The sequence below is a fragment of the Centropristis striata genome, chromosome 7, assembly GCF_030273125.1.
Source record: "Centropristis striata isolate RG_2023a ecotype Rhode Island chromosome 7, C.striata_1.0, whole genome shotgun sequence".
Classification (NCBI taxonomy): domain Eukaryota; kingdom Metazoa; phylum Chordata; class Actinopteri; order Perciformes; family Serranidae; genus Centropristis; species Centropristis striata.
In genome coordinates, this window is record NC_081523.1 from 12,130,384 (window position 1) to 12,154,280 (window position 23,897).

The 23,897-nt window shown below is 38.1% G+C and overlaps 2 protein-coding genes across 2 annotated transcripts; both read left to right on the forward strand.

The window, feature by feature from the left end:
* The first annotated feature begins 1,214 nt into the window (after positions 1 to 1,214).
* On the forward strand, positions 1,215 to 15,348 carry polk (polymerase (DNA directed) kappa). The gene is made up of 14 exons (XM_059336195.1): positions 1,215 to 1,595; positions 1,877 to 1,996; positions 2,108 to 2,260; positions 3,085 to 3,216; positions 3,370 to 3,520; positions 3,714 to 3,920; positions 4,576 to 4,700; positions 4,916 to 5,082; positions 7,410 to 7,442; positions 7,560 to 7,656; positions 9,504 to 9,675; positions 9,827 to 10,876; positions 14,594 to 14,642; positions 14,733 to 15,348. Exons 1-14 carry the CDS (start codon positions 1,467 to 1,469, stop codon positions 14,812 to 14,814), a joined length of 2,667 nt encoding a protein of 888 aa, XP_059192178.1. The 5' UTR covers positions 1,215 to 1,466; the 3' UTR covers positions 14,815 to 15,348.
* A 1,089-nt stretch (positions 15,349 to 16,437) lies between these two features.
* Positions 16,438 to 23,888, forward strand: ankdd1b (ankyrin repeat and death domain containing 1B). The gene is made up of 15 exons (XM_059336564.1): positions 16,438 to 16,609; positions 17,224 to 17,324; positions 17,951 to 18,049; positions 18,156 to 18,254; positions 18,873 to 18,977; positions 19,104 to 19,207; positions 19,352 to 19,448; positions 20,408 to 20,506; positions 20,699 to 20,797; positions 20,955 to 21,053; positions 21,171 to 21,269; positions 21,519 to 21,614; positions 23,148 to 23,349; positions 23,583 to 23,714; positions 23,833 to 23,888. The coding sequence occupies exons 1-15, from the start codon at positions 16,438 to 16,440 to the stop codon at positions 23,886 to 23,888; spliced, it is 1,659 nt and encodes a 552-aa protein (XP_059192547.1).
* The last annotated feature ends 9 nt before the right edge of the window (positions 23,889 to 23,897 follow it).

Sequence of the window (23,897 nt, forward strand, 5' to 3'; positions counted from 1 at the left end):
CACCTTCAAAATAAAGTGTTACCATATCTTGCTTAAGTCACAAAGGCATGTCCAAAAAATGTCCTAAGTCACATAATATTTTGACTTAGGCATAATAAATCCACTTAAGTCACAGACTTGACATAGGCCATTAGGGGGCCTTAAAGGGGTATAATCACATGATCTGATCAACTGAGGATGTAGGCGATTTACCATAGGTGGCCGGCATCATGAGGAGATGATTGAGGCAAAAAACAAAAAAAACAAAAAAATCTATTTTAACAAAAAAAATTACTCAGGCGATTATTTTTACAGTGACAGTGTGACGATTTAGGGATAGTGTGACGAAAAGTACCAAAATCAAAAAGGAAAGGAACGGTTATATCATTTTCAGTGCTGTCTGATTCTTCCAGAAATATACAATGACATAAAACGTGTAGCTGCATCCTCAAGTGTACTTACTGTAAAAACAAAAACGGAAACGTGGCTTATTATTTTGGCTAACTTGGAATTTGAGGACTAAAACAAAAATATAATAATAGAAGTTTTGTAGTTACAAAAAGTACTATTCATTTTTTGATTTAATTTTACGGTTGACTACTTTTCCTCTCAGATTTTCTGTAGTGTTATCTGACTTTGTGGCTACAAACTGTGCCAAAGGTTACATGGTCATCAGTCCACAGAGCCAGAAAAATTCCCTCTGCAATAACACCACTATACAACCAAGCAGCAACTTTACCAGTAAATTATATATTTAATAGTTTTATTATATGTTGATGATATAAATCTAAGCATCACTGAATGTATGTACTGTCCTACCTACTGTACCATACCTCATATATATATAGTACACGATATTTAGACTATAAGGACACTAATTATATATTTTTGCAGGTTTAAAGTAAACCCATGATGGTACCTGTAGTTTTTCTTTCATATAACCACTGTGATATAACAAGAATATGCTGTGAGTCTTTATAACCACGTGACGCCGCTGTAGGACAGCTCAGCCCGACAGTTTCTGAATATTAACTGCTGTCAAAATGATCTCAAGACACTTTAAATTAACTTACAAACATTTTCCAATTGGGTTGAATTATTTTGTGTCTTTGAATTGGGTGAAATCGGATGTCTCATAATTGTGCAGTGTAAGCTCTTTTATTGAATTTTAATTTATTCAAAAAGGTAAACAGGGCAAGCCCCGCCCATTTCCGGTGATGACGCAAGTACGCGGAAGTGCCGCCAAAACCGTCATCGTCGCAGTTTTCAAAACATGTACGGGCAAAAAACTGACAGACATGAACCTTAAACAGCTGAGCCGATCTGATTCAGTGCGATTGATCCTTTTCAGAGTGAAAAGCTAAATATATGAGGAAATTGTTGTTGTAGAAACGTCATGGGATACATAGCTACCATGTCTTACATGTTTATCAACTAACTTTAGAGCAGAGTTGAGCTGTTTTCCCATCAAGGATCTCTTCTTCAGGATGGAGAATGGAGTTGCACCCACTAAAGGAGAGGGCTTTCTCTCCAGGATGGCCCTCAATGACAACAAGGCTGGTATGGAGGGTCTTGACAGGGACAAGATCAACAAAATCATCATGGAGTCATCCAAGGTAGACACTATCTATTCAAATAGTCATACTTCTAGTCTTGTGTCAAGAATCTTAACAAAGATTAGTGATGTGTAAGAAAAGACAAGCCTTATCCACAGAGTGCTGTGGATAATATGAAATGTGAGGTCCAGTTTTATTGGCTGTGTTCAGCCTTGTGCGAAAGTGCCATATCCCCAGTGTGATGACATACAGCCCTAAAAGTAGATGCGCTACTGTAGCTTTTTATTATAGGTATGCTTCAAAATCTGTAACTCTTTATTTTCCTTGTCGTTTTCCTGCAGGGTTCGAGGTTTTATGAGAATGAGCTGAAGAGAGAGCAGCAGGTGAACCAGCGCATTGAGAAAATGATGCTCCAGAAGGCACAGATTACAGAACAGCATTTAAAGAAAGCACACGCTCAGGTAAGACATGTCATGGATTGGACATTAGTATATTGTTAGAGGTCAAGCAGGTTCTGAATAACAAAAGCTATATTATAAATATAACAGTGTTTTTTACATTTCTCTTCATAGATAGAGAGGATGGCCACGGAGTTGGAGAGGAGACGTGATCTCAACCGTGTGATTGTCCATGTGGACATGGATGCTTTCTACGCTGCTGTGGAGATGAGAGACTGTCCTGAGCTGAAGGACAAACCCATGGCTGTAGGATCCATGAGCATGCTGGTGGGTTTAAAAAAGTTCTGGGAAATGGTCACAATTATGGCAGTAATTTCTCAGAAAATTAAATTAAATAGTGGACGCTATGAACACACAACACTTTGACACAAGAAAGGGAAGACATAAGTGAAAAGTATGAGGAAAAACTCTGCACATTCTATCAACTTTCTGTGATACAATTCATTACAAACTCTTTAATCACAGCTTGTACAGTATGTTTAGAATACATTTCTCACATACTGGGGCACATCATTATAAATCTTCTAACCAGGATTCTCACAGAATCATATAATACAGCGATGCTACTTTTTCTCATATTACAGTGTAGGAATTAGTTCATATGTATCTTTTATATATTACTCAATTCTTAAAATTATTGGAGAAATGCATTGCACTGAACATAAGTGCAATATTAGAAATAATGGATATAATGTCAGTGTTATATGAATGGAATCAAGACAACTTTTAAAGTGTTGTACTTACAGGTCTCCGACAGGACTTGAATTTTAATGTGATGCTTTTTATGGTTTGAAAAGTGCTTGAATTTTGAATAAAGTGCTTAAAGTTTAAAATTATATTAATTATAAATTTAGATAAAAGGATGCCAAGTTGTGTTTTATTTTGTGAGCCTTCTGTAGAATGCTGTCAAGAAACATCATTCTGGTCATTTTTTTGGTCACTTATAGCACAAAATTATCAAATTGAATGTGATGAAGAAGTGAAATTATCTGTGTACGGTGTGCGCTGTATATAAATATGTAATTTACCAAAGCTGTAAGGTGCTGGAAATGCTTAAAAATGCTTATAAAGTTTTTGAATTTGACTTTCAGTCAACATCGAACTACCATGCCAGGAAGTTCGGGGTCCGTGCCGCCATGCCTGGCTTCATTGCAAAAAAACTCTGCCCCAACTTAGTTATTGTTCCAACCAACTTTGATAAATACAGAGCTGTGAGTGATGAGGTAAGTGTGATAACAAAACACACACACACACACACACACACACACACACACACACACAGAAAAAAACATTTAGAAACGTGCATGAAAACAAATGCTATGCAGCTGTTTTGTGGTTTCCTGCTAAAACGGCTCATGACATTGTATGTCTGTCAGATCCGACAGATTTTTGCAGACTATGACCCTCACTTCCAGCCATTGAGTCTGGATGAAGCCTATCTGGATTTTACAGACCACCTGGAACAGAGGCAGGGCTGGCCAGAATCCTCACGAACACATCGTTTCCGCGCCAGCAGCGCCGCTACAGGCAGGACTTAATTATACAGAAATGTAGAATGATGATATGGTGTGGTGTGTTGTTTATTTGCAACTGTATATTTTGCCACATTTACTGCAGACATGACAGTATGACAGGAATCATTTCTGTTATATGATTAAAGATTCTAGATACTAGAAGTGCATCAGATTATCATGTGAAGGAAATTATTTTTTCTGTGCAGGTGAGGAGCAGATTGAGGAGGCGGTGCCAGAGGATAAAGACCTCTCTCCGGTTTTGTTTGATGACAGCCCGACCTCCTCTCCCAGCTTCTCGGGCTCTGACGGTGCTGCAGGTGGTGCGTCTGAGGTGTTTGGGACGTCTGTTGAGGAAGCTGTGAGAGAGATGCGCTTCCGCATTGAGCAGAAGACCACGCTAACTGCCAGTGCAGGTGAGCTGAAAACCACTCTGGCGTGATTAATAAAACACTATACAGTTTTTCTCAGTGTCTTCAGGGTTCCTATGGGTGTTAGAAATCCTTGGAAACATCACATTAAAATGCAAGTATTTGAAAAGTGCTTTGATTTTGGAATTTGGGTTGTACAGGATCTATTTACAACCAGTTGACACTTTCATTTATCAAAAAACATTTCATTAATGTGATGAAGAAGTGTAATAAGCATTATACTGTTTAAAATGAATGTGCTGTATATGAATATGTTATTTACTACAGTTGTTAGGTGCTGGAAAAGCTTGAAAATGCACCTGGAAAATGCTTGAAAAATGCTGAAATTCTTTTTTGAAAAAGTTGTAGGAACCCTGTGTCTTTCCATTGTTAATTATATTGCTTTTGAAATTGAGTTTCACAGAAAAATTATATAACACAAACCCAACAAAAACAAAAAACAGGACACAACTATACTATATATATATATATATATATATATATATATATATGTATATTTTATTCTTTGCCATAACAAACTGCTCAGCAATAATAATAAAAGTCTTTCCTGCACATTTTGTTTAGAGTTATAATAAAGATTATGTTTTACCAGCCGTACATTGACAAACACACTAAACAATTACCCTTTTCACTCTTCTAGGAATTGCTCCAAACATGATGCTTGCCAAGGTGTGCAGTGACAAGAACAAGCCCAACGGTCAATACAGACTCCCCTCCACCAGAGAGGCAGTCATGGACTTCATCCAGGATCTCCCAGTCCGCAAAGTACAGTCCACATTGCTCAGACTAAAACATAAACAGAGCCTTTAGGTGTAGCTGGTGAATAATTATGGAAGGATGTTAGAATGTAATCATGTGTATTATTAAAGTCGGAACAGATGGGGTGTGAAGTGACTAATAAGGTGATACAGAGAGGGGAAATGTGGCTGAAAGAAAATCTCCATCAATATTTAAAGAGAGTAAAAATGTTTTCCTTTCAGGTTTCTGGCATAGGGAAGGTGACTGAGAAGATGCTGAATGCTCTGGACATCACCTGCTGTTCTCATCTTGGCCAGCAGATGGCGTTGCTGTCGTTGTTGTTCTCGGAGACGGCCTGGCATCACCTCATGGAGGTTTCTCTGGGTCTGAGCTCTACACACATACCTAGGTACTATGACTCCCTTCGAGATGTAAAGATGAGCTTAACGCGAAAACTACATTCAAACACAAAAAGCACAAATAAATACAAACAATTACAGCAGGGGTTCCAAAAGTGTGGTGCATGCACCCCTGGGGGTGCGCGAGATGAAAAATGTAATGGCGGTCTGATAATTACACAATTAAATTTTTTCCCCCACACAATAAAGAAGTGTAAATAAACATTTCCTTTGTAAAATGTAAAATCAAAAACTGTAATATTAATTAATAAATAAAAACAGGCTATTCAAAATGCACTTCATCTTAAAATGAAGCGTAGAAGAATCTTCTTCCATTTTTCCAACCTGTGTTATGATGACGGGTTGTTTAGCTCCACGCTCATTTAAACTTGCTGCAATTTTGGTTCAACGCTGCTCAAAATATTATAACATTTTCCCCAACTTATGTGCTTTCTGCCTCTGATCCTGAGCCTGTCATCATCCTCTTTGCTCTTAAAAGTGGAAGCTTGTGCATAACTTTGTTGCATTATATTGAAACTGTGTTCAGGTTAATTCAAATGCGAGACCGCATTGTTGTGATGGTGATTATTTAATTATATGTGTGTTCTCATTTGAGCATGACTAAACATGCCGCCTTTAATATGGCTATAAAAAACCTTATTGTATTTTGGGTTTTTTGAAGGTATGGGGGATTTGGGGTGCGTCAACACGGTTGGGACATAGAAGGGAGTGCGCGGCTAAAAAACTTTAGGAACCGCTGGATTACAGTAATACGTACATGATACATAAATTAAATGCCTGTAGCTTAAGTATGTAAAATATATGCTACAATGGCAAGCATGCACCTATCACGTGAACATAATTAAAAAAAACAGTAATAACAACATTATACAACAAAGAAAATAAAACACTTTACCTCATGCTTGAAAGTAACATTGAGCGTTGGGCTTGTTCTTGTCACTGCACACCTTGGCAAGCATCATGTTTGGAACGATTCCTAGAAGAGTGAAAAGCGTAATTGATTAGTGTGTTTGTCAATGAACGGCTGGTAAAACATAATCTTTATTATAGCTCTAAACAAAATGTGCAGGAAAGACTTTTATTATTATTGCTGAGTAGTTTGTTATGGCAAAGAATTAAATTGTTGTGTCCTCTTTTTTTGTTTTTGTTGAGTTTGTGTTCAAATCAATGGAAAGACACAGGGTTCCTACACCTATTTCAAAGAACAATTTAAGCACTTTTTCAAGTATTTTCAAGGTGCATTTTCAAGCTTTTCGATCACCTTACAGCTGTAGTAAATTACATATTCATATACAGCGCATGCAGTTTAAATAGTATAATGATTATTTCACTTCTTTGTCTCATTAATCAAATGTTTTTGTGCTAAAAAATAAACCAAAAACATGTTTCTTGATAGCATTTTACAAAAGGGTGATAAATTAAAGTGTCAACTGGTTGTAAAAAGATCCTATACAACCTAAATATATAGGTTGAGTAGGATCGAGAGGATCAAAATAAACCTTCATGGAAACTCTGTACCATCAGGAAACAACCAACCAAAATAACTTGCAAAACATAGAAAAACTCATTAGGCCTGTCATGATAATTGCTATATCAACATATCGTTCGATATATATAAAAACGGACACGATAGTTTTTTTTCTGGACTCAATATATTGTCGTTCACATGCGTGACTTTTTGTGCTTTTTTGGGTTTAAAGTGAAGCTGCAATTATTTGACAGGCAGCACGAATTGCCAAAAAAAACCCCAATGTTTCCAAAGCAGCCACTCCTGCTGTAGTTTATTTATTCATGTTTTATTTATCTAGGATGTTTTAATATTTCTTTTCCACATTTCAATTCCAATGTTTAATATTGTCGAGATATAAAAATGAATTGCTGTGGAAAAGGATATACTTATTATGCTCTAATATCGTTAGAAAACTAAAACAATACTATTGTTTATCACGATAGTTTCTGGGGAAATATATTGCCCTTAATAATGTTTTATCGTGACAGTGCCTAAAACTCATTCTTTCTCTGTCATTCTGGCTCTTAGCATGTGCGTACAGCAACAAAACAACCCTCCTACAAGCGGCAAACAATTGTTCCGCTATTACCATAACTTTAATATTAATTCTACAAATATGAACTTAACTATTTATTTATTTCCTTAAATTCATTAACGTATGTATTACTAAGTTATTAAATGAACAAAAATTGTTTATTGTTTATTAAAACTGCTCCTGCTGGCAGTTAGAGGTATTTCTGTTTAATAAGTCTCACGACTCCTACTCAGAAAGCGGAGATTTTACTCACTGTCTTTGCTTTTTTACAGGCACGAAGAGCGAAAAAGCATGAGCACAGAAAGGTATGTTTTTAACGAGGGATACATCGTCACTGATGCAACTGAGTTAAAAGTTTTTGTTTCTTAACTCTCCCTCGTGTCCTCTCTGTCCCACTCTGTTCTGCCTCTTAACCTCTACAGGACATTTAAAGAAATGAGTAAAGCTGAGGAGCAGTTGTCTTTATGCAGGGAGCTCTGTGAAGACTTGGCAAGAGACATGGAGAAAGAAGATCTAAAGGTAGTGAATGATGGTTTATTTATTTTCCAACTTTAAAGTACATTTGTGGATATCTTATGAAAATAAGTTGTCTTAAACACATGTTACTCCACCTTCCTGAATCCCGTACAGCAGGATGTGGGGTTGGTTGGGTAACTTCAAGTTGAACCCTGGGTCTTCACTGCTATGACAGTGGTTCACATCATGCTGGTGTTTACCCTCCCCACACTCCTTGATTTCTCATATGAGAGATATAGACTGATTAACGCCTGGTAGTTGTTTAGTAAGTCTACTTACTGCTTTAAATTATGTTTTTATATATATTTTTTTTATTATTTTGCTCCAAAGTCAGATCTATTTGCACTGTAAAAAAGATAAACAATAGCTACTCAACAAAATTGAGGCAACAATTTGCATGCAATATTATTAATTAAATCTAACTAGGTTACAAGTTGAGTTAATAACAACTTAACAGGAAGTGCCTGTCACATAAAAACAGAGTAATTCTATTGTGTTGGATTCATTCAAAACTATCTTGATTTAGAATTACATACACATAAAGATTATATTTAATGTGATCAAAATAAGTAGATTCTATCTCAAACATTTTTATATTAAAGTTACTTATACAACTGCCTCAAAATCAAGGACACATTTATATTTAATACATTTTATCAAATATATTAAGTAAAATGAAATGACTACAGAATCATTTATTACAGTGTGTGCCCTAGATAAACAGTGATATTTACACATTTACACCCAACACTGTATATACTTTTTGACTGTATAAGGACCGACTATAATTACAGTCGTGTATTCCATTTAATCAATGTGTTGCTTAGATGTATTTTTGTAGTGAATTTTAGCCTAATTCTGCTGCAGCAACTGTAGTATGGAACAGACTGTGGAAGAAATAAATAAAAATACATAAATGCAATAAATAGAGTTGCATATCTTAAGTTACATAACAACACATATATACAGTCTATGATTTACACATGTTTTTTTGTTGTTGCTTTTATCCTGACTTTGTTTAACTTCTTTCTTTTTTCTAATATAAGAATTTGCTCTTTGTAAAATATGCCGCCCTGCTGCCTATTATCTGACTATAGGATGTTTGCAATTGGTCATATGCTGCAAACACAGCCTGTTTTATGTGAGCATGCTCATAACTAAATTGGGAAAACCTGAGGTGACAAAACCAAGTTAAGTGAAGCCAGATAACGGTAAGTTACACAGGGTATGTGTTGAACTTCGTAGTACAGGGCCCCGGTTACTTCAACCATGCATTATCTATACACAAGGTTATACTGTATCTTCATAATTTTCATTTCACAACTGCTGAGACATTATTTGGATTAATCTTGCCTGAACACTCATTGTGGTTGTCTCAGACTGAGCAAAGAGAAGCAAAATAAAGCAGCACTGGGGATATTTGAACAAAAATGGAAACCACAAAATTGGGTTGAGAGAATAGAGTTATATTGGTTAAAAAAAAAAAAAAGCAGTCATGGCTTGGCACGACCATCACCCCCCTGCCTGGGCCCTGATGTGGCCTCGATAGCTGGAGGAAATGGAGGGCCATTAAGGAGACAGCAGGGGCTACTATCAGCCTTGGAAATGTCTCCCTGGGAGATGATCACATTACTATGAAAGCACTTTGTGGCGTGTTACTCACAAACTGCATTCTGACGAATCAATCAGTAATATGACAGATTATGCAGATTTCCATCTCTTGTCTATTTATGGCGCTTTCACACTGAATCATTGATTCTGCTTATAATTAAGAGATTTTTTACACAGCAGACAGAAATGACCTTAACTGTTAACCCTTATGTTCTGTTTTTTTCTTCATTATCCTGAAGGGTAAAACTGTAACACTGAAGCTGAAGAACGTGAACTTTGAGGTGAAAAACAGGGCAATGTCACTGCCGTATGCTGTTGCTACAGTGGATGAGATCTTTACTGTTGCTAAGGACCTACTGAAAACAGAAATCGGCAATGAAAGCCCCCAGCCACTCAGATTGAGGCTCATGGGTAATTAAATATAGCTCACTTACTTATCAATTAATACAACTATCTTGAAATTAATCTAAATGATGTGTGATACACTACATATGAAAATAATAACACAGTTGTCATTCATTTTGCCAAGTTTTCTCCAGATAATTTGTTTTTGTGCTCATAGGTGTTAGAATCTCAGCTTTCGTCAGTTCTGATGATAAAAAGCCACAGCAGAGGAGCATCGTCGGGTTTCTTCAGGCAGGCAAGACCGACTCCAGAAGTTCAGCCCAGGGAATGAATGAAAAGCTTGAAAAAAAGCATTCCTCTAATCACTCCCTCCAAGCCAGGCCCCTTGCTTGTCCTCCCCCGGTGCAGAAGTGCCAAAGACAAGAAGGAGTTCCCTGGGGGAGTAAGCAGAGGGGGTTAGAGGGGGGCCAGACTAGCGAGGAACCAAAACAGTCTTTCTTCCAAAGGGCTCAAGCCAGAAGACTACAACTCCAGGCAGCGAATGCAAGCACAAAAGAGGAAGAATATGGGGAGAACGCTTCTCTGATCACTTCCACAGGCACTTCTGCTGAAGAGGGGGTAGAGTCACCAACAAAAGCACAAAATAGTAAATCTACAGCCTTAGATAACTCAGAAAATGACTTTGTCTCCCCCTTAGAGGCCCATGCATCCACATCAGGCTGTGGCAGCTCGGCGCCAGAGAGCCTCACCTGTCCAGTGTGTTTCATGCAGGTGAAAACAGCTGATTTGAATGTCTTTAACAGACATATAGACCAGTGTCTCAGTGACTCATCTAGAAAGCCAAAGCAATGCACTATTTCTGACTCAGAGTCAGATGTGGAGCTGGAGAGTGACCAGCATGAATGTGAAGTGGTGGACAAATGGAGGAAAGAGTGTGAGGTTAAAGAGTTGGAGTTCAACAACAGTAAAGAGTGGAGCAGAGGTGAACCTCAGAGAGACCAACACAGGCTGGGAAACGACTCGCTGCAAACAGTCTTCTTAAGCAATGGTGACAACAAAACTGTGACCTCGCAACAGCCTCAGTCATGCAGCAATAAAGGCCCCGTCCTCATCTGCCCAGTATGTCAGCTGACCCAGGACAGTGATGACCTCACTGTCTTCAATCACCATGTTGACCTCTGTCTGAACCGGGAAGTCCTCCATGAGCTGGGCGGGCAGACATCCTCTCCCAGAGATCCACCTTCAGTTACAAATAGCAAGGCAGTAGGTGAGTGCGTGTACTAAAGGGATGGTTCATATTTTTTAAAGTGGGGCTGTATTCAGGGAGTAACCTAGCCTGGCTAACACCAGACTTATCATAAATGAGATTAGTCTGGAAACCAGCCGTTCATTTCTCCGTAGAGGAGGCGAGGTTTATGATCCTCCGGAGCCATTTATAAGGCGATACTAATGTCTATCAAAAGCGTCTGTAGGTAGCTCTTAGCCAATCGTATCAGTTATACCAGATGACGTATGTAGAGTGACAGAAATTGATGCTTACATCTATGGTTTACATAGCCAGACTAGCCTATCTCTACTTTGAGGCTAAAATGCTCAATTCTGCTTCTGCAATGTTTTTCTGCAGCATGTTCACATTCAGCCACACACATCCACTGATTTTATGGGCAATAAACAAGCTGCTACGGGTTTCTCGGCGGCTCCGCCATTACGGTAGCGGCGCTAGTAGCGGGGCTAGTAGCGGCGCTAGTTGGTAGATTAGACTTTTCCCAAGACTTTGCCAGACTGCCTGGAGGTTCGAAATGAAATTCGAGCGCGCAAGGCAGTATGGGTATACCCAGGCTAGGAGTAACCTACAGTTGATGGCCAATTACACGCTTTCCAGTTCGGAGAAGCAGGCAGGAGTACCGAGACAGAAGCTAGGAATTAAGCTAAACCATTTTTTAAAAAAAATCAATATCAGTTTTAGTGTACACTATATTTAGAATACTTTACATATTTTCATCACTTTACATTGATGTCAGATAGCCCTGTTTAGCTACTTAGTTTTCAAGGTCCTTTTTTTTTTGAGAATTGGTGGTCGTGGGCAGTGGATGTTTAGGGGGAGATAGCAGGTCAACAATAAATGCCACATAGAAGTGATAAACATCATCTAAAAGCTGTGAACCTGAAGATTAATTTGAGATGCAGCCCAGCAAAGTTTTTCTGGTCAAAAATATCTAATTACAATGACTTAATTAATTATTTATGGTATTATGGTGTATAATGGGTCATAACATTAATAGGTTGCTATCTGAAGTCCATTTCTATGTTCAACTATGTCCCATAAGCTGTTGCAGCAATTCTTGGGTTGATTTGCTACACAAATTTGGTGCTGAATAATGCAATTTATTCGTACCGAGAATGGATAACAATGGTCAGAAAACCATCCAGAATATAACATCAATGTATCAAGACCTTTGGAACAACATAGAAGAATCCATGCTGTGTTTTTGGTTCAAAAACTTTGATCATTTTGGAGATTTCTGTATTTTCAACAAACAAAGCAATTCAAACTGGTGAGAAACCCTCTTACTGTCAATAAACCTAAGAAAGGAACTTCCCCACATGATATCCTGACATGCTTGGGGTCTATAGATTCCTTCGATCTTCTAGTTTCATATATTAGTATATTCAGTATATTCCTAAAATTGAGGGGGGGAAAACAGCGGGAACTGAAGCTGCCCTATTTTTTTTATTTAAAGTCACCAGACTCCATTGACAAAAACAGTAATTTATGCTACATGATATCAAATGTAATTTTGATTTGGATAATTTAAATTAAAAGCTAATTTTGCTTGATTTTCCTTTTTAGAAGTGAAATCATGATACCCCTAGTTCCTTGTGTACTCTGGGGTTCCAGGTATGTTGTTTCCTGTATGGATCTAAAGTCTGAGAGTGTATCTATCTGTGCTGATGACAGATACCATCCTGTTAGTATCATCTATAAACTGTGGCTGTATGAGATCTTTGGAGTTAACAGCAGGAATGTCTATTTGGGAGGATATCCGTGGCCTCTTGACCTTGTTATTTACTGACAGTGACATTGTGTGAGAAGTTTGTATCGATTCCTACAGAGAAAAGACATCTCATTTCAGCCCATGGGGCTTCCTTTGCCCTGGTCTTGGAAATGGCTAAATCACTTTCTCACCTATTCATTTCCTACAATGAACTGCACCCTGGCTTCCTCTTAAACAAGCCTGCCTCAGAAAATTGCACTCTTTATATCCCTGAAGAGGTGCTGCAATTGTGTTCCTCCTCGGTGGATGTCATTTCTTTGGTCAGAGAAGAGGGGTTTTGTTGTCTATCTACAGGTCCTTCTCAAAAAATTAGCATATTGTGATAAAGTTCATCCTTTTCCATAATGTAATGATAAAAATTAAACTTTCATATATTTTAGATTCATTACACACAACTGAAGTAGTTCAAGCCTTTTATTGTTTTAATATTGATGATTTTGGAAAAAAAAGGAAAGAAAAACTCAAAATCCCTATCTCAAAAAATTAGCATATTTCATCCGACCAATAAAAGAAAAGTGTTTTTAATACAAAAAAAAGTCAACCTTCAAATAATTATGTTCAGTTATGTACTCAATACTTGGTCGGGAATCCTTTTGCAGAAATGACTGCTTCAATGCGGCGTGGCATGGAGGCAATCAGCCTGTGGCACTGCTGAGGTGTTATGGAGGCCCAGGATGCTTCGATAGCGGCCTTAAGCTCATCCAGAGTGTTGGGTCTTGCGTCTCTCAACTTTCTCTTCACAATATCCCACAGATTCTCTATGGGGTTCAGGTCAGGAGAGTTGGCAGGCCAATTGAGCACAGTAATACCATGGTCAGTAAACCATTTACCAGTGGTTTTGGCACTGTGAGCAGGTGCCAGGTCGTGCTGAAAAATGAAATCTTCATCTCCATAAAGCTTTTCAGCAGATGGAAGCATGAAGTGCTCTAAAATCTCCTGATAGCTAGCTGCATTGACCCTGCCCTTGATAAAACACAGTGGACCAACACCAGCAGCTGACATGGCACCCCAGACCATCGCTGACTGTGGGTACTTGACACTGGACTTCAGGCATTTTGGCATTTCCTTCTCCCCAGTCTTCCTCCAGACTCTGGCACCTTGATTTCCGAATGACATGCAAAATTTGCTTTCATCCGAAAAAAGTACTGTGGACCACTGAGCAACAGTCCAGTGCTGCTTCTCTGTAGCCCAGGTCAGGCGCTTCTGCCGCTGTTTCTGGTTTAAAAGTGGCTTGACCTGGGGAATGCGGCACCTGTAGCCCATTTCCTGCACACGCCTGTGCACGGTGGCTCTGGATGTTTCTACTCCAGACTCAGTCCACTGCTTCCGCAGGTCCCCCAAGGTCTGGAATCGGCCCTTCTCCACAATCTTCCTCAGGGTCCGGTCACCTCTTCTCGTTGTGCAGCGTTTTCTGCCACACTTTTTCCTTCCCACAGACTTCCCACTGAGGTGCCTTGATACAGCACTCTGGGAACAGCCTATTCGTTCAGAAATTTCTTTCTGTGTCTTGCTTGAGGGTGTCAATGATGGCCTTCTGGACAGCAGTCAGGTCGGCAGTCTTACCCATGATTGCGGTTTTGAATAATGAATCAGGCTGGGAGTTTTTAAAAGCCTCAGGAATCTTTTGCAGGTGTTTAGAGTTAATTCGTTGATTCAGATGATTAGGTTAATAGCTCGTTTAGAGAACCTTTTCATGATATGCTAATTTTTTGAGATAGGGATTTTGAGTTTTTCTTTACTTTTTTTCCCAAAATCATCAATATTAAAACAATAAAAGGCTTGAACTACTTCAGTTGTGTGTAATGAATCTAAAATATATGAAAGTTAAATTTTTATCATTACATTATGGAAAAGGATGAACTTTATCACAATATGCTAATTTTTTGAGAAGGACCTGTATGTTCATGACTGTCTGTTTCTGTTCGCAGACAGAAGCCGTCTCCTGCCAGCACAAGCAAGTAAAGGCAAAACCAAAAGGTGGGACTGATTGATTACAGATGTGGTCTCTTCGTATTTCATACACTGTAGGTAAAGTAGTAACAAGGGATGTTTTCTAATGAATTCTAGACGGGACTCGCCTTCCTCTCCTCCTTCCAAAAAGCTTAAAGGCCTTGGTCCTCGCAACACCATCGACAGGTTCTTCAGGTGACACGAATAAGGTCGATCGTCGCCTGGAGGAACTGAGAACATTTTCTTTGGGAAATGAAAACGTCTCCCCCCGGTCCTGTTCCACTGAGCAGGTTTTCATTACACATAAAGCCATATTAAATTTTCTCTGCTAAAATCTGTAGTTTAGATCACTGATATAAGAAGCTTAGTATTTGCACTAATATGCATTATTTGTTGTTTATAAGCCATAACATATACAAAGAAGTAAAAGATGACAAAAGACAAATTCTGTTTTCATTCTGACAAATGAGTAGAAATAGAAATTTCATTGCATATTTATTTTACTGTATGCAAAGTGGATCACAGGGATATTTATTACATTTTGTGTCTTCCTATTTGTGTGTGTGTTTTCGTTAAGGTATTTTATTTAGATATTTTCTGTAATTTTCAGTTGTATTTATTATCTTTTCCATAGATAATTCTGTAATAATGAAGATAAGAGAATCCTTCTATCGTGTGAATTGAAGTAAATTAAAGTAAAGTAAGTTGAAATAAATTAAATATTCTGCTGAAATTTCACTTTGGATAATGACATTTTTTAATATGTTATTGTTTTACTATAAATACAATTAATTCTCTCCTAATCTGACTTTTAATGAAGAAGGGTTGGCTTCACTGGTTTATTTATGGAGGGGCAACAAAAGTCGAAGTAGATAAAACATGAATAAAGTGCCCTTTAGGATTCCTTTCCAGTGAAGAAGACGTGATAAAGTACCTTTTTTAGAGTGTCTTTCCAGTGAATAAACTCTGATTAAATTTACTAATCAGTGCCATTAAATAAAGAAAACTTGATTAAGTGCCTTCTAGGGTGCCCTTCCATTGGAGAAAATGCAATCAAAAGCACTAATGGAGAAATGTAATTTCTCCTTAATTGGAGAGAATGTTATGCAGTGGCCTTAATATTGAGAAAACAAGATACAGTGCTATATAGGAAGCCCTACGTGCTAAAAAAAAAAAAAAAAACCTTGTTCCCCACTGCATGCAGCTGGTAGTGCAGCAGACAGCCTGAGTCCTCCACTGGTCTGTGTAAGAAAGCACATAAAAAAAAAAACAGTAACTAGCAGTAAAATACTGCATTGCCTCAGGTTGTGTGAACAGGAAACTTGGCTCCTAAAGACCATGTATAACTAGTCAAACTTCCTGGACAAACAAGTTAAACAGCTATTAGAGCCTCATGTTAATCTTGTGTAAACATTCCACTGTGTTCACTGAAATTAAAGTAAAAAAAACATATGGTATAAAGTACTAAAAGCACTAAGCCATCGTCATGTCATGCACTAGTAATACAACACAGGTAGAGTGTGACATGTTAAATATTCTCTGGTACTATCAGCAGTCTCTCCAGGGTGTGAGCAGGTAAAACAAACACAGGTCTGCCCTGCAGCATTAAGAAAATAGCAGGAGTGCACTTCGACTTCAAGGCTTGCCGTTGTCTATTTGAAGACAGGAACTATATGAAACTGGGCAGAACAGGGTCCTCTCATTTCAGTGGGATCTGTTTCCTCAGGTATTAGCTTTGGTTTGTTGTCAGGGCACACGTTGGACTGTTTTATTAACGAAGCCCGCCTTGCTCACACAGAGAGGTAACTTAAAGTACTTCCAAATGGAGAGAAAAGCTTTGGCTTTCAAGACGATGATCAATAAGCATCGTCCCAAGACGGAGAATATAGACCCTCGGAAGTGGATGAGACAGGAGACTGTAAAGGGGTTTACTGACTTCATACTGAACAAGCCAGAGAAAGATACAGACACCAGCTTTGACAACAAGGAGATGTGTGAGTATGCAAGCATAAAATGAGAAAAGGTGGAAAATATATAAATAGACTGTGGTTTTACAGGAAAAATGATTAAGACTATGAAGCAAAATTTTACAGAAAGTTTCTTCTGTTAAAGACTGAGCCCTCGAGTTTATACTGTTGTAGCTGGAGTTAATCATTAGTTATTCATTGTGGTGGACTGACTGTGTTCCACTATTATTCACAAGAAAAACACACTGTATTTGCACAAGGCTGAAACCAAGACGACCTCCTTCACAGCACATAAACAGACATACTCATCTCAGTAGCCCTTACAGTATGTTCCTGCTGATGTTTTAACTCTATTTTACATTCTGGTTGTGTTTCAAGCTTAGTACATAATATATGAAGAAATAATTTACAATCTGTTCTGATTTATTTTCCTCAGTCATGTTTTTGTGCACCCCAGGGAATATCAATCAAACTGCTGTTGGGTTGTTTTAATATGAGATCTTAAACTTTTAAAAATGGTTTTATATTATGTATTTTTATTGTGCAATTAAGGACAAACCAATCAAAAATAGTGTTTGTTTATTTTTCTTTTGCAAATAAAGCCTTTAGTAAAAAACCTTCCTGTCTGCTGTGTTGTGCAGTGCTCAATGCAGAGAAGCAGTTTATGGAAGCAGCTAAGAGAAATGATGTGGAAGCCATGAAGACTCTTGGAAGAGGGCTGAACGCCAATGCAAAGAATGTGGTGGGTTTAAATAAACACTCTGTCTGCATCCCAGTATACGGCTTCATACAGTATCACACAAACAGGCCTGCAATTTGGCAATTACTAAAAAGGATGATACGTTGTTGTATATTAACCCATTTGTACCCCAAGACTACATGAGGAAAAGCGCCACGATATATACAGTCATGGAAAAATGGAAAGTGTCTATGTCAAAGTTTTAAATTTCTGTATCACATAAAAATCTAACTTTTATCAATTGTCAAAATCTGGGTTTTGGTACAAATTGGAAAATACTTAAAAAAATATTTTATATTGAATGTTTTCCATGATAATCCATTTTACACTGCATAGGTATGCATACCTTCAATCATATTGGATTGTACTCCTTGTAGTTTTTGATATTGAGTTATTTTCTTATTATACTATACCTCATCTTTGGGAACATGGAACTACTGATTTTTCCTAAAATATGATTAAGTATATTTCATAAACGGTAGTAGAGTATCCATGTAGGAAAAACTTACAGGATGCTTTGTGATTGTGATTGTGATTGTGAAAATCTTCCACCAAATGAAATAAAATATTTCAGTTGTGTGCATAAATGGGTTAAGTGGGTATTATACTGATACAGCTGTTTACCTCAGCATAACAGGACTGCCCTTCACTACGCAGTAGCTGGCAAAAACAAGGAAGCTGTGCAGCTTCTTCTGCAGCGGAGGGTCAAGGTGGATCAAAAGGACAAGGTGAGAGGGTTGAAATACCTGCATCTGAACACTGAGCCACTGATAACATCTTATTTAATCTTCTTAAGAAATCACAACTTTCCATTTTGTGTTCTGCATCTGACAGCACGGTGTGGCACCAGTTCATTTGGCTGCCTGGTTTGGCAGCTTGGAGATCCTGAAATTATTAGTGCAGGCCGGGGCTGAACAGAAGGTTGAGAACGAGGTAAAGAAGCAAAAAGATTTTTGTCCTACTGTTTCTCAGTCAATGACAGAAAAAAATCCAAAAATCATGCCATGTTTTTAGAAATGTTGCACAAATTCCTCCTTAGGCATCTGTTCATTTATTTCAATTTATCCTGGATTTTAGAACCTAAAATTTGTATGCTTCTCTCTTTAAGAACATTAGCTCAGCTACCCAGGTTATATAATGTTTAGTTCCCTAATGCAACAACTCAAGTAACAATATTTTTTCTACTGCATAAATCTACTGGGTGATACCGCCAAAATATATCCTAATATAGGTAATTTCATACCTTGGTAACATATATGACAATATAGCATGTTTTCTGCTTATTCACTGAATAAATAGTCTATGTGAATTAACCACAAAACCCTATTTTTGTATACTCCATGCTACATGTTAACACAGTCTATGGATTGCTCCAGATTCAAGGATCACAACGTAAAGTGCCATTCAAATGATGTAAATATTGCCATAATGCACTATGGTTGCAATAGAAATTATATAGAAATATATATATGATAGACATTTTTATATCATGTCCCCCAGCCCTGCTGCACACTCCTTGATTAAACATGATTTTTTTTTTTTCTACCTCAGGAAGGTCTGAACATCATGCACTGTGCTGCTGTCAACAACCACACTGAAATTCTGGATTATATACTTAATGACCTGCAGATGAAAGAACTAGACAAAGTTGACATGGTATTTATTTAACACATTTTTTCCATAAATCATCAAAATAATATCATTATTACATTTCTGAGCAAGTTTTGTACCAAAATACATTCAGTATTTGTGATCGTTTGTACCTTAATTCTTATATTACAGTCAGGACACAGACCATTTGCACTGGCGGCGGAGCATGGCTGCTTTGAAATGATAGATATGTTGATACAGCCGTACAACATGGGCACCATGAAGCCCAACAAGGTGTGTGTAGACTTGTTTATGTGTTTTTTTTGTTTGTGTGCTATGCATGCTCACATGTATCTGAGTTCACATTTGAGTGTCACACCTGCAAGAAAGCCCAACACTCTTTGATGCCAGTTGTTTCTCCTCCCCTCCTTCTGCCAGAGTGGGGACACGCCCCTGCACTTAGCTGCCAGGAACGGCCACTCGGATGCCGTGCGATCACTGCTGCAGAGCTTTGATACTCGGGATGAAGTCAATATGGTAGACAATCAGTGTAAACATGCTCTCTATCATGGTTTACTTTGTGACAGTGTGTACTCAGTGGTTAATCCACTGCTGTATGGTGGTTCAATATTGCATTTAGTTAAAATGTATCAAACATGTACTGGTTACCATTATATAACAAGGTAATTGTGGCTTGAAATTCACCTCTGACTGGTAAATTTTATGTGATAAGATTTATTTGGTGATCAAAGATTATCAAATAATTCAAAATGCTAAAAGGCTACAGCTTAAACATATAAGTATATATATATAAATATATATATATATATATATATATACATATATATATATCCCTCAGTGGAAGAAGGATGTTTGATTTCTGATCTCTAGTTGATTATAGGCCTGAAAACATTTGTAAGTATGGTAACTTATTTTAAAGGAATACTTCATCCTAAAATGACCATTTGTATAAAAAACAACATTTATTACCTTGAATTCTTGTAGAAAACTCTTGTAGTTGTTCTCATGTCTTTCTTGATAAATTTAAGTAAATGGAGGCTGCTTTTAATGACAGCAAAACTATACTCTAATCCAAGTCTCTACTGAGACAGTAGTAGTGGAAGTGCTTTCAATTGTGAGGGTTTTAGTGAAAATGCGTGTTTGGGAAGTACTGAACAAATGACCCGTTTTGTAGACTTTTGTGAGGTTTTTAAATAGATGTTTGGATAGTTTTCTTGTTGTTAAAAGCGGCTCCATTTACTTAGAGTCACCAAGGATTCACTGTATTTTTTTTTTCTTTTCTGGAATTCCCTGGTATAACTAGAACCAGAAAAATGCTTTCTTTAAAAAGTCAAGGCAACACGCCGTAAGTGATAGAAAAACAGTCATTTTAAGGGTTTAATATTCCTTTAAATTGTAACTTAAAAGAATAGTTTGCTTCTGTTATGTTTAACTACCACCACTACCACATGATTTGATGGTTTTCTGTATTGCAGGATGGTGAGACAGCCCTGTATCAGGCTGCAGACAACGGCCAAGAAGAATGTGTCCTGGCCCTGCTGGAGGCTGGCTGTGACCCCAACATCCTCACAAATGTACAATAGACCTCTATGCTGACTATAACTGTGAAATCATTGATGTGGTTGTTTATACTGCATTCCTATAAAATATTCTCATACGGTTAATGCTTTAGGCAGCATCCAACTTTATGTGGTAATTAATATGTTGTTTTTGTACTTGTAATGCTTCCAGCTACAGTAACGCTCCCTCTCCTGCCTCTCTTGTAGGCAGACTGCAGTGCTCTCCATCCAGTTTCAGAAAAAGGAGACACGTCTCTTGTCCAACTCCTCTTAGATTACAAAGCCAATACAGACTTCCAGAATCAGGCAAGTAAACACAAGCTAGGTGGCAGTAGTACACTCTCTGTGTGAAGATTTTGGTAACACACAGCTGTGCTGCTGACGCTTGGCCTGGACGCACATCATAATGATTTTACATATTTTCAGTGCAAGTGGTTAAACAGGGTTGGGTTTTTTTGCTCAGCACCTAGAAGCTCCTATCCACCTGGCAGTGAAGAACAGCCACATTCCTGTCATCCATCTTCTACTGAAGGCTGGCTGCAACATTAATGCCACCGATAAGGTACGATCTCCCTAGTATCACAGTAAAATAGGAAATCAGCCAAACTGTATATAAGAAAAATAAATAAACATTATAAATATATTTGCTGCATTATGTTGTCCTGTCCTGAACTGTTAGAGGTCCCAGACTGCTATGCATCTTGCTGCAGAACTGGCCAGAATAGAAGTCGTGGAAATGCTTCTTAAAACCGGGCAGGATCTGACACTCCAGGATAGGGTAAGAATTTTCACAAATACATTTCTAGAACTGAAATATAGTAGTCGCCATATGTGTTAATTTATGCCTTTGTACTTGTACATGTGCACACTTTTTTCTGGACCTAATCTTGGCCAAAATCTAAGTTAGGCCATCCAAAGTGTGAAAGACCTATATGATACATTGAAATTGTAAAAAAACAAAAACATGAATCTGATACATTACAATTAAGATGTGTGTATTTTGTTGTACATGTGTGACTTGGAGTAGCAGGGTAAGACGGCTCTGGGTGTGGCAGTCCGAGCAGACGAGGTGATTATTGTGGACATGATCATCAAAGCAGAAAGATACTACGCCTGGAGGAAGGTGAGAGTCCGACCAATATTATCGGCTGATAGTGGCCTTGTCACAGACATATCGGTGTCTATCTGTATCGGTGTATGTGTTTTCTATATGCATCTATATGAAAACTTTTTATGGAACACATAAAGCAGAAACCTATGCCTGGGGTGATTTAGAAATATTGTCATGTAGCTATGAATTTTATTAGGGCCCGAGCAGGCAACGACCTGCAATGTCCCTATTGTATTTTGAATGATTATTATTATTTTTTTAAAATTATTCTCGTACCCAAATGATCGCATTTTTCACTGCCTGAACATACCCAAAAATTCATGAAACTTTAAATATAAGTCACACATGGCGAAAAATGTTATTATCTATTGTCATCCTGAATTTCCACCACTAGGTGGCGCATTAATAAAGGAAAGTGCATTTTGGCTAATAATTCCGACATACTTTATCGCACATTCAAAAATCTTATATCCACGCGTTCACTGAGTTGTGCTGAATAAAGGCCACGCCCATTTTCGCCTAGATTACATGAGTAAATGTACATAGTTACTTTCCACCATTGCTACCTGCCTCTTCTAACTTATACATATCAGTAAAGAGTCCTCCTTCAGACACTGTATGAGGATTAAAGGGATAGTTTGTGCATTATTATACAAAACTTGGTACAATTATTGTCAATGCCCTCCTGAGGATAACCCTTTAACGTTTTATTGATCGGCCCCTAGGTGGCACTGTGGTGGCAGTCTAATTTCATATTTGGTACCGTGGCCACACTATAACACTTAATGCAATGAAATTCATAGGGGTGGTATAGACTGGCCCCTGTAATGCACACAACCCGACGGCAGCATGCCCCGACACGCGTGTACTGCGAGGGCCCGTTCAGTACTGCTTGCAGTCCTAGTTTTTATTTATTCCTTGATAAAATGGTTAGCCATTGGCTGATACTGAGCATAGAATACTGATGTTCATTTCTAGAATTGGTTGATGATGTATAATAATGTTGAATATTCTTAAAAAAAATGTTTGAGGACATTTGCATAGTTGTATCATTGCAAAAAAGGGCATAAATTCACCATACCAGCTGCTGTTTTTGTAATCTGTAAATTTTGTCCTCTAATATCGGCATCAATCTCAATAATCCCACATCTGTCTGGCTTTAGAAATTATACTTGTAACTTCTGTGTTCATGTGTGTTATAATCCATTCTTGAGGCCTTGAAATCAATAATTACATTCATCACAAATGATTTATTTTGTAATGTCAAAATCTAGATTAGTTAAATCTTCTCTAATGCTATTGAAGCCTCCATGGTAAAAAATGACTCAGAGCCCCGAAGCATTTGGCAGCCAATTTACCATCAATTTAATTAAAGGGTATGCTGGATTCCTTTCCCATCTTGATTTAAAAAATGTTTAACTCTGGCATTCATATTGCTAATCATGTGTGTGTGTGTCTTTCCAATAATCTCTCCCCATGCCCCTGTGCTCTTTGTGTGCTTTTGGCCTTTATCAATCTGCTGACATAATTTAATTGCCCTTTCAGGCCAACCCAGAACTTAATGAGAGTGTTCACAACGACTATCCGCTAACGTTTAAACTCGACCACCGTTATGAGACCAAGCAGCTCCGTTCGGTGGCGTGGCGCCTGGCGTACGAGCTCCTGAAACCAGGAGATTGGAAGAGTCTCGCAGAGCACTGGGGCTTCACTAAGGAGCAGGTGTCGGCCATCGAGGAGCAGTGGACAGGTGCCATAACTCACACTGATAGGACAGACTTCTGACTGTGCATTTGGCAATGATCTGAAATACTTTAATATAAGCTTGTAGCTAAATTTTTTTACAGAAAACAACATAATATAGGCACATTTTCTTAATCAGCCAGGCTAATTTGATCTTCCAATGCACAGAGGAAATCTTAAGCTTATTTGTACCACTTGAATTGTTTTCCTCGCTCTACAGTGCTGTGTGTTTGTCCACAGGTCAGCACAGCTATCAAGAGCACGGGAACAGGATGCTGCTGATCTGGTTCCACGGGGAGGAGCTGGCTCAGAAGAGTCCCGCTAAAGAACTCTACCAGAGCCTCATCCTCACAGGGAACAGGAAAGCTGCAGGTACATTCTGTTAACTTTCCCCCCCAAAATATATACTGAGGAATCTATAAACATATTGCTGTGCTGCCTGGGGATATGCGCCAAATTTTATTGCAGAAAATATACATTTCTCTTACAGATAAGATTCGGATGGAGGCAGAGAGTTCTAGCAGTAAGAGCTGCAGCATTTCATGAGGATGAACA